Source organism: Conger conger, chromosome 7, assembly GCF_963514075.1.
Source record: "Conger conger chromosome 7, fConCon1.1, whole genome shotgun sequence".
NCBI classification, from domain to species: domain Eukaryota; kingdom Metazoa; phylum Chordata; class Actinopteri; order Anguilliformes; family Congridae; genus Conger; species Conger conger.
The window spans coordinates 50,657,819-50,669,325 of record NC_083766.1 but is presented as its reverse complement, the minus strand read 5'-3'; the positions used below and the strand labels follow the sequence as shown (position 1 = coordinate 50,669,325).

Sequence of the window (11,507 nt, the reverse complement as noted above, 5' to 3'; positions counted from 1 at the left end):
TTGCTATATTGAAACTAACAAAGGTTGTTGAAAGGTTCCACCAGTTCACATCACCACCACTCAGTTAACACACAGCTAACCATGATAGTAAGCTCTTTGGATGTTTTGTGTAACAGCAGGATTGCAATTGGAAAGAGACATTACTGTTGGATTGTGGGACGCCCACAATGCTCTGTGGCTACAGGCTTCCCTCACCCTGTCTCCTGACTAGAACTGATTTAAATATTGATTACAAATGAACCTTGATCAGACTTATAATCAGTTATCGTCTGGAGACGGGGCAAGAGAAGCCAGTGGCCATAGAGTCATTGTGGGGTGGCATCCTTACCACCGCCTGTCAATCAGTTATTGTCTTCCCAAACACTGTGTGCAAACTTATTAGACAAGCTGAGTAATCTAACTGCTATCTTCAGTGCGATCAGTGATCAACATGGGCACAGGCCCAGTCCAGTCTCTCCCCAACATTGACAAATGTAGATTCATTGGTCAGCACAGACTGGATATGTTACACAAGCAGAAAGTACAGCTGATACGGCTGCCATTGAAGGGTGACTTTATGTGCAAGAGTCCTGAAGGAGACTGCAGCTGTATTTTACTGCCATTTAGCAGACTGCCATTTTCCAGAGCAAATCAAATTGCAAACACAAGTGCAAAGATTAGGCACAAGTGCAAATTTGAAAACACAAGTGCAAAGATTAGGCACTGAAGTGCTGTACTTCCCTGAAGGGGGAAAGGATATTCCCAACAGAGACAGAAGTGCAAACTCAACTGACAACTTGTGAAATAACCCCCCTGAGCAAAGTTGCATCCATTCGACGTATGTGGAACGGCCTCGCTGTGTTGTCTGTTTGACGTCTCCTGGGTAGCCAGACAGAAAGCTTTTAAGACATATCATCCGGATGTCCATACACCTCAATCTTTGCTGTGATTTAAGGTGAGTTAGAAGACATTTAACAATATTTTATAATGTTTTACATGGATTGTAGACTGCTGCAGTAGTGGAACATTATCACATTTTATGAGGTTTTTGGTGGAGCTTCCCTCTTAAAATGGGCAAATCTGAACAACAGCATTTTCTACATGGAAAACTTACTTTGCTTGAGTCAACCAATCATCTTTTGCCAGCTAATTTCATATCCCCACCCCTCTGTAAATTGTGGCCGCCCACTAATTTATTTAACAGCACTAGCGAAGCTGGGTGAGCTCTGACCAGCAAAGAGTTTACAGAAGGATGCTACTGTACCTGTTTTAGATTGCACGTTTACAAACACAGTTTTACACCGGCTCCCTAGGGATCCAACCATCCAAAAGCAATGGGTTCAGTTTATTTTTGGTACAACCCCTGATCAGCTTAGTGAACAAGTATTTGTTTGCTCCAGGCATTTCACCACAAGCGATATTGTAAATGGGATGGAGTACAACTCTGGGTTGATCTCCAATGTACTACTAAAACCGGGCGCTGTTCCATCTATTCAAGACCTGACCACTGACATCCAGCCTGTAAGTATGTGCTTTACCTTGAAATGTATGTTTGAATGACTGATGCTATTGATAAATAATCATTTTGAGCTGTAAGCAGTAGCGATGCATTTTATTTTGTTTTGTGTACTGGGTTTCAATGCATAGGCAGACATAGGCAGGGATAGTTAGAGCACCTTTGTCCGGAGGTGGATTGAGTTGGAAATCCACACATTATTATGGATTTCCAGATATTTTTCAATCAGTGCTGGTATCAAGGAGATCAAATATAGGTCAACAAAAATGACACATCACACACAATGTAATGCAGACTATGGCGCTTCATAGTCTTTGTTTAACCTCAGACAGTAGACTTGAGGGTAATAATCCACAAAGCGAGATAAACAAGTTTTGCAAACCTTGTTGTGCAACATTCCAGTTTTTGCTTTATGTCAATGGTGATAGGCTGCCTGTTTTGAAAAGCATGAAAGACGTAGTAGAAAATAAAAGTTTTTAAAGAATGAGGGTATACCCACTGCTTGACCCGGTTCGTTCTCATATTCCGGGTCTGATTCACAGGGCTGTCTCCTCCTCCTAGTCCTGTTCCTGGAGGACCCAATATGGCCAAAACAGTTCGTGTGAATAGCCAGGAGAGTTTCTGGAAAAAAAGATTACAAATATTCATGATAATTTCACTGAAAATAATTACACAAATGTAATGAGGAGGGTTATTGAGTTTTAAGCTAATAGCTACTTGAAATACTTCGTCAGTCAACAATATAGGTAGCAAATAAATAGCTACTCCTGATATTGTGCCCGAGCTTGGCTAATTGGGGTCATAATGCTATAATTGTAAAATGATAATGTGTTGCTCAGGTTGAAAATTGTCATGTATTTGCGATACTGAAGTGCCATTTGTGGGTAAGGACTGGGGAACTACAGTGGGCTCCAGAATTATTGGCAACCCTGACTGGCAATCCACAAAAATATTTTTAAAAGATAACAGTATAATTATTGAGAGAAACTCAAAATACCAACATGTGAAAAAATACTGTAGCTTATTAATGTTTCAATGGAACCAACCAAAATCAAACAATCTTTTAATAAGTTGTACATTACTCTATGCAAATCCTTGCGTCTTCACATTCTTGGGTTTGCGCTTATCAACTGCCCTCTTCAGTTCAGCCCACAGGTTCTCAATTGGATTTATAATTAAAACAGCCCCAATCATCACTGACCCACCACCATATTTGACTGTGGGTATACGGTGCTTCTTCTTTAATGCATCACTGCTTCCGTGCCAAAAGTGCCGGTGCTGTATCTGACCAAAACATTCAATTTTGGTCTCATTTGGCCGTTATGATTGAACGAAGGTGCTGTGGTCAGATGAGACCAAATGGAACGGTTTGGTCAGATGCAGCATCTGCATTTTTGGCGTCGAAACAGAGATAAGAAGGAGAATACCCATACCCATACTCATACCCACACTGAAATGGGGTGGTGGGTCAGTGATGTTTTGGGGCTGCTTTAATTCCAGAGGTCCAGGGGCACTCGTCACGATCAATTGTATAATGGATTCCATGAAGTATCAGACAATTTTGGGTGACAATCTTGTTGCCTCTACCACAAGGATGAGATTATGCTGTTGCACTTTCCGGCAAGACAAAGCATACCTCAAAATCCACACAGAAATGGTTCTGCGACAACAACAAAATCAGAAATTAGGACTGTCCACAACCAAACTATTGTTTTATTGAATTAATGTTTTATTGTGGTTGGTTCCATTGAAACATGAATAAATTACAGTGTTTTTCACATATTGGTACTTTGAGTTTACCTCAATAATTAGCTACATTGTAAATGTTTTGTGCATTGCCACAATTGATTGATATTCATCACAATGAATGACAACAGTAGCCTGGTAAACCAGAACATAAACAACGTTGTAGTGCACGGTGACGGCACAGTAGCGCAAACTTGGCGTGGCGTTATGACAAATTACCAATGCCTTGCCCCTGTTCATCCATTCACCTTTACCTGTCGTCTGGCATATGTTTTATAGTATCAGCATATTACATTCAAACATTGCGATCTGCTCACAGAATTCCAACACTCAAATCACAAGCCGCGCTCAGTGCGAGGCACGTAGCCTACATCACAGATCTACACAGACTGTCGTACTGCAACGTGTCAGAGGGCGCTAGCGATAGCCCAGATACCGTAGGGCATAGAGCAATATTAATGTGTCCACTTCACAGCAGTCAAGTCCCACCCCTAGTTTGATGTCCGTGTTCCTCTGCCACCCTGCCCTAGTGAGCCTGGAATTCCCGTGGCTACTCTAGTCGGATTCCGTTTAGCAGGCATTTGTCAGTGTTTCTGGTGTTTGTGCATGCAGCAGTATGGATCTGACGAAGCTTCTAACGGAGAACGACCGCTTTCCTGCAATACCTCCAGCCCCATCCCTGCGCCTGCTTCACGGGTAAGGAGGTTCGCACAGGAGAGGCGAGCGGTCCCACAGCCCAGAGTGATGGTGGTATTTTCGGCCCAGACCGAGAGTGACAAACCAGGCGATGCGATGTCGAGTTCGGATTCTGCAGAGGACGATTTCCGAAAACCTGCAATTCCTATGCCAAATTTAAACCTGGGCAAGCCTCTTCGTACACTTAACGCGTCTCAGGAGGTAAGGAGGGAGCAGGGCGGATGATGTTGTTGTTTGTGCATGTAACTTAGCTAACGTTTGTTAGCTGTGTAACTGAAGGTAACTTGTGCTTACAAACAGGACAAGGGTGCTGTGCTTAAATAATGACAAGTTACATCCGCCAGGAGTTTTCGATTTATCGGCAAAAGCTAGAATTTACGCATGTTTTCATCTTAGTTTTCTCACATCCCCCCATTGATATATGAAATTGTCTCCATGGGCAACAGATGACTTACACACGCCTTCTTCTTCCCGTTTACCTCAATCTGATTGGTCCAAAATGACACTTAGCAGAACCTTCTCTCCGTTCTAATTGGTCCATATCACTTGGCTGTCATCTTGCGCTTACTCCGAGACTGACCTTCTTTAAGCGTGTCTGGGGGAGCTTGCGCTCATGCTGAAAGCTGTTGGCTGGTGGTCCCAAGACGTGCTGTCAAGATTGGGGGCGTGATTTGCATAAAACCGAAAGTGTAATCACTTTAAGTTACTTAGAAAGGAGTTAAATGGCATGACCTAAACATCTACGTTAAGACGCTCAGAGAAAAGCTGTTAGCGACAAATGTCGCTCCTTAATTTTCAGTGTTGAAGACAATTTAATTTGAAAGCATTCATGGTATTTTCTTAAACGCGTATCCATTAGGCCTATGTTATCGTATTGTGTTCAACGCATGCTTTATTAAACACTTATAAATAACCTATGGACGAGGAATACACGTTTTAAAGAAGTAGCTAACATATGTAGCCTACAATAATTAAAACACGCGAGTTAATTATGCCGAGAAGTACAGGAACTTGTTGTAGATGTAGAGAGCTAGCACATATTTTGACAACTGCAGAAGAACTCTTTCTTACCCTCTTCAATAGGATTAATAGATTCTCTGACATTTTGAGTGTGTGTGTGGTTGTTGTATTTATTTTTAACCCTTACAACAGAGCCACACATTTTTACCATATTGTTTCAAAACTCATTTACTGCATTAATTATGTACAGTATTCGCATTGGAAGCATTCTTGAGGTTATGACCCTCTTATTAGGCCTCAAATGTGCCGTAATGGCCACAGTGTCTGCTGTGCAGTCATGGTAAACATGTTCCCCGAAGTGTCAAATAAGGTGTGTGAATGTAAAAGGTTGTGTTATATCCCCATCTGCACACTGGCATGGCATGCAAATGTCATGGGATGAATGCAAAGCCGTTTTCGTCCATCGCCTGTAGTTCCCCGAGGTCGTCCCCTTGAATGTAGGCGGTACGTACTTCACCACACGTCTGTCCACGCTACGCCGCTACGAGGACACCATGCTGGCGGCCATGTTCAGCGGGCGACACCACATCCCCCGTGACGCCGAGGGCCGCTACTTCATCGACAGAGACGGAGCTCATTTTGGGTGTGTCCTTCTGACTTGCTAACCAGCATGAAAATGAATGAACCAAGTTAGGCATTCGTGACCGATGTGGACTAAACATCACAGTGAGAAATCTCTGGCTCATTAGAACAATGACCTCAAATATCAAATATTACATTTGTGTTACACTATGCGTGTGAAAGAAAAACTGACCCTAAAAACCAATTCAGTGATGGCATTATGTTCCCGAATAAAATAAAGTAATTCCAAAAAAGTAGTATTATGTAGTAATTATTTAAGTATATTTTACTTGTGGTTACTATCTTCACATAGCACAATATTTTTGCTCGGAAGTCTGTTAGCTGTTTCTGCTTTCCATGGTGTATAACGATACACGTCTGAAATAAAGCTATTAAGGGCAAAAATACTATACTGTACCCATAGATATTGCAGTTTTTCTATGCTGTGGTAGTCAAACAGTAAAACAGCTCAAGAGAACAGCCGAGTATATGTGTGTGCATGCGTGTATGTCATGTGTTCATGTGTATGTGAGTGCGTGTGATGCTGGTTTTAGGGATATCTTGAACTTCCTGCGGGAGGGGGAGCTGCCCCAGCGTGAGCGTGTGAGAGCAGTGTACAGGGAGGCCCAGTACTATGCCATCGGGCCCCTGCTGGACAGCCTGGAGGACACTCAGCCACTCACCGGGGAGAAGGTGCGCCAAGCTTTCCTTGACCTCCTGCCCTACTATAAAGGTGAGACACATATGTGCATACCTACAGTGCATCCGGAAAGTATTCACAGCGCTTCACTTTTCCCAGATTTTGTTATGTCACAGCCTTATTCCAAAATTGAATAAATTCAGTTTTTTCCTCAAAATTCTACACACAACACCCCATAATGACAACATGAAAGAAGTTTTTTTATTTATTTTTTTTGCAAATTTATTAAAAATTAAAAAAACTAAGAAATCACATGTACATAAGTATTCACAGCCTTTGCTCAATACTTTGTTGATGCACCTTTGGCAGCAATTACAGCCGCAAGTCTTTTTGAATATGATGCCACAAGCTTGGCACACCTATCTTGGGGCAGTTTCGCCCATTTCTCTTTGCAGCACCTCTCAAGCTCCATGAGGTTGGATGGGGAGCGTCGGTGCACAGCCATTTTCAGATCTCTCCAGAGATGTTCAATCGGATTCAAGTCTAGGCTCTGGCTGGGCCACTCAAGGACATTCACAGAGTTGTCCTGAAGCCACTCCTTTGATATCTTGGCTGTGTGCTTAGGGTCGTTGTCCTGCTGAAAGATGAACCGTCGCCCCAGTCTGAGGTCAAGAGCACTCTGGAGCAGGTTTTCATCCAGGATGTCTCTGTACATTGCTGCATTCATCTTTCCCTCAATCCTGACTAATCTCCCAGTTCCTGCCGCTGAACAATATCCCCATTGGATGGTATTGGCCCGGTGATGAACGGTGCCTGGTTTCCTCCAAACATGACGCCTGGCATTCACGCCAAAGAGTTCAATCTTTGTCATCAGACCAGAGAATTTTGTTTCTCATGGTCTGAGAGTCCTTCAGGTGCCTTTTGACAAACTCAAGGCGGGCTGCCATGTGCCTTTTACTAAGGAGTGGCTTCCGTCTGGCCACTCTACCATACAGGCCTGATTGGTGGATTGCTGCAGAGATGGTTGTCCTTCTGGAAAGTTCTCTCTCCACAGAGGAAAGCTGGAGCTCTGACAGAGTGACCATCAGGTTCTTGGTCACCTCCCTGACTAAGGCCCTTCTCCCCCGATTGCTCAGTTTAGACGGGCGGCCAGCTCTAGGAAGAGTCCTGGTGGTTTCCGAACTTCTTCCATTTACGGATGATGGAGGCCACTGTGCTCATTGGGACCTTCAAAGCAGCAGAAATTTTTCTGTACCCTTCCCCAGATTTGTGCCTCGAGACAATCCTGTCTCGGAGGTCTACAGACAATTCCTTTGACTTCATGCTTGGTTTGTGCTCCGACATGTACTGTCAACTGTGGGACCTTATATAGACAGGTGTGTGCCTTTCCAAATCATGTCCAATCAACTGAATTTACCACAGGTGGACTCCAATTAAGCTGTAGAAACATCTCAAAGTTGATCAGTGGAAACAGGATGCACCTGAGCTCAATTTTGAGCTTCATGGCAAAGGCTGTGAATACTTATGTACATGTGATTTCTTAGTTTTTTATTTTTAATAAATAAATAAAAAAAATAAAAAAAAAACTTCTTTCATGTTGTCATTATGGGGTGTTCTGAATTTATTCCATTTTGGAATAAGGCTGTAACATAACAAAATGTGGGAAAAGTGAAGCGCTGTGAATACTTTCCGGATGCACTGTATACCCAGATCAGACCTGGGTCAAATACACAATTGTTTTGGATTCAAATACTTTTTTAAACTCGTCTGGTATATTGAAAACCTATGAAGTACTCTCAAAAAGTGTTTGGGTCCTCTTAGTTGGCTCAATTGCACCAGGCAAGATTAATAGAGCACAGAAAAGTATTTGAGTCCAAAACAATTTTATATTTGACCAAGGTCCTGACCCAGATGTCTTGACTTTTGGTCTACTGTTGGTCTACCTTTAATATGGTTTAATTTATTCACGGTTCTTGTTCTTTATCCACAAAACAATGTGCAAATGTGTGTGTTTGGGACCTTTTCTTAAAGCACTGTCCATTAGCACAATTTTTGATATTGATTTTTTTTTAAATGCGACATACAGCAGACAGAGTAGGCCTGTCGATACGTCCCTGATCGGTCTGCCCCTCTGACCACCAGACAATCTGGAGCGCATCGTGGAGATCGCCAAGCTGCGGGCCATGCAGAGGAAGGCGCGCTTCGCCAAGCTGAAGATCTGCGTCTACAAGGAGGAGATGCCCATCACGCCCTACGAGCGGCCGCTCTTCAACTCGCTGCGCTTCGAGCGCTCGGAGAGCGAGGCCAAGCTCTTCGAGCACCACTGCGAGGTGGACGTGTCCTTCGGGCCCTGGGAGGCGGTGGCCGACGTCTACGACCTGCTGCACTGCATCGTGAGCGACCTGGCAGAGCGCGGCATCACCGCCGACCAGCAGTGCATCGGCGTGTGCGACAAGCACCTCATCAACCACTACTACTGCAAGAGGCCCATCTACGAGTTCAAGATCACGTGGTGGTGAGACGAAGGAAGCCGGTCTCTCCCGTCGTCCTCACCGGCTCACCCTCCCTCTCTTGCGATGAAGGAGCAGAGCTCCAGCCAATGGCTCGAGGCCCTAGCTGGTTCCCGGTAGTCAGAGATGAGACGATGAGGGTTGCGACAGCCTTTCCCAACGCATCGAACCCCAGCGCTACCGCTGTGCTTACTGACCTGAGTGTGGTTGTAATGCTTCTATTTTGTCACTGACTACTAGTTGTCACTACTAGTTAAAACTGATAAGTTTTTGTTTTTGTCATGTTTCTTTTTTTTTGGAATGACATCCAACTACTTTGACTTTTGATTTTAATATTGTTTGTTTGTTTTTGTTTTCTTTAAGTGACTGTTATTGTTATTTATTGTATTCTCATTTTGTTTTAAACTCTGGGAGTTTTTTTGTGCACCCACATACTCAAACTCGTGGAATATGAAGGTGTTTAGAAATTGTTGCGGCAGGACTGTTGTGAAACAGTGCTGTTTTGTCCTGTCTCGCTGTGGCCATCTTGCTGCTGTCGGTTCACTGTTGTTTATGATGGCAAGTGCAGTGGCTAGTGAGAGTCCTCCCGTATAACTGGCTGATTTATGTGACCTAAACAGATGTTAGTCCTGTATATATTTATTTGTTTTCTTTTCGTACTGACTCTGTACTTATATGTTTTATGTGCTTCTTATGTTACAGCTCTCCTCAGATCTAATGCAAGGCATTAAGCAACCAGAAATGGCCAGATACATAAAAGGTTGAGGGGCCCTGGAATTTCATTGCTTCATGGCGAGTAAGGGGTTAATACAGAGAGGAAGCTTTGGTTGTCAAGGACCGAAAGGCATCAGTATGCAAGAGGTTTTTGATGGAAGCTTTTTTATTATTTATTTTTTTATTCTTTGTTTTTTGTTTTTTTCTTTTGTCCATTTAAAGGGGATTCAAATGCACTTTTTTTTCTCTGTAAATCTTAAAAATGTTTGAACACAGTAAAAGTGATTAACATACTACATGTCACAGTGAATATTGGTGCAGATCAAAGAAGGACGCAAATAGACCAGAAATAGTGTGTGATGAACTGTTTCTTGTGTTGCTGTATGCTAGGCAGTGCTATGCTGTGGTTAAAGCATTTAACCGTGTTGACCATGTTCATCCAGTCTTAAAGAAGCAGTGGAAATTAAATGATGAGAAATGAAAATGGTTGCTTGTCTTCGTGTTGCACTGCAAATAGCTTGGAAACCTGCAGCTTTGAATATGTTGTGGGTAGATTTCACACAGACAGCCCCGAAACTGGCTGGCTTGTGACAATGCAGCTGTGAATATATTGGCTTGAAGGCCGCATGTCTTATCGAGGACTTTCACAGCACATATTGTTTCTGATTGTTCACTCTTGTAGAGTTCTGTCAAAAGTAACTTTTTTAACTGGAAATGCTAGATGACCTGTAAAAGATGACAATAATTGTTTGCCCTTTCAAAGAAATCCTGATAACATTGAATACAATGTGAATTGTGTATTTCAGTACAAAACAATGTTTACTGTCTGAAAAAATATTCTCATGTTTGCACTTTGATAAAAGTTAACTGCTTCAGTTTGCTGGAGTTGGGATGAAAGGCATTTAATAAATGTAATAAATTCTTAGAAGGATAATATGCATCCTGTTTGAGTCTTCATCTGACAGTGACAAATTACTGTTACAGTTCTGCTGTTGCTACAGCAGAAATTGATTTGATTTGCTTAATATATTCAGTTGTTTTTGAAGCAGATTGTACTTGTATGTGCTGAGTATGCCAAGTTCCAACCTGGTTCTGTTATGTTTGTTGTATACTGTACTTAGTATACTTTGTGGGCTAGTTTTTTTTTTACAGTGAATAATGGATCCTAGTGTAAGCTATAAAACTGCACAAGATATCTTCCTGACATGTAGTAAGAATTCTGAGAGTATTTTTCTTTTTTCAAAGTTGTATTCATTTTATTATATTTTGTTCAGATATTGATGTTACAGCTTTTTAAAAGATTCACATGTTTGTGAAATCCTGAATCAGATTTGAGCTGTACTAACTAAACAAAGATTAAAATGTCAATAGCTATTAAAGTAGACTCTTAAATTGATTTATGTTGTGTTAGTAAAAATTTTAATGCTAGTTTGAAATTACCAACTGTAAGATTCAATCGGTTTTATATTATTACCTCTTATGGTATGCTAATGTTAACCATGTATAAATGGGAGTTTTATATCAAAACCCAAAAACAATTTGCTTTCATTCTTTGCAAGACCCTGTGCGATCACTTTTTTCTAGCATTTAAAGTCTTTGTTAAGCCACAAGATAAAGACCATCTTGTGTGCAGTATAAGAGCTTGTCACTAAGTAACATTTCAGTTAAAGAGGTTTAATATCTTAGTATTTGTTGTTTATTATATGGTTATTATATGACCTAATATTATTTTGATTTCACATAAATACCGGGGGAAATGTGAATCAGGATTTTGAGGGTCACAACAATTTTCTGTTGTGCAACCAAATTAACTTGGCTTCTGGAGCCACATTTCCACTCAATTTGCGGAAACGTTCTGCATGAATGACACCCCCCAGGACCGTGAATCTTATTTTCAAAAAATCCAACAGGACAAGGGAAGAGTCGTATATTGTAATGTATATATAACGACATCGAGAGGTCTTTTAATGAAGATTAATTGATAAATGATTGCTGGCATGTGTTTGATTATATTTATTTAGTGTCGTACAGGTCATGCTGTGTAAAGTATGATCTGTCCATATCAGCAACCATCTATACTATTTTATAACACAATTTTGTAGTTATTCGCAAAGGGATACGTGTA

General features: G+C 41.7%; 1 protein-coding gene across 2 annotated transcripts; it reads left to right on the top strand.

Moving 5' to 3' along the window:
• The first annotated feature begins 1,225 nt into the window (after positions 1-1,225).
• Positions 1,226-10,920, top strand: kctd7 (potassium channel tetramerization domain containing 7). Of its 2 annotated transcripts, none has more exons than XM_061249246.1 (5): positions 1,226-1,500; positions 3,854-4,138; positions 5,371-5,540; positions 6,073-6,251; positions 8,301-10,920. In XM_061249246.1, the coding sequence occupies exons 1-5, from the start codon at positions 1,411-1,413 to the stop codon at positions 8,675-8,677; spliced, it is 1,101 nt and encodes a 366-aa protein (XP_061105230.1). In that variant the 5' UTR covers positions 1,226-1,410; the 3' UTR covers positions 8,678-10,920. The 2 variants fall into 2 exon arrangements, with proteins under 2 accessions (XP_061105230.1, XP_061105231.1); XM_061249247.1 differs by having other exon boundaries at positions 1,431-1,500; positions 3,913-4,138.
• The last annotated feature ends 587 nt before the right edge of the window (positions 10,921-11,507 follow it).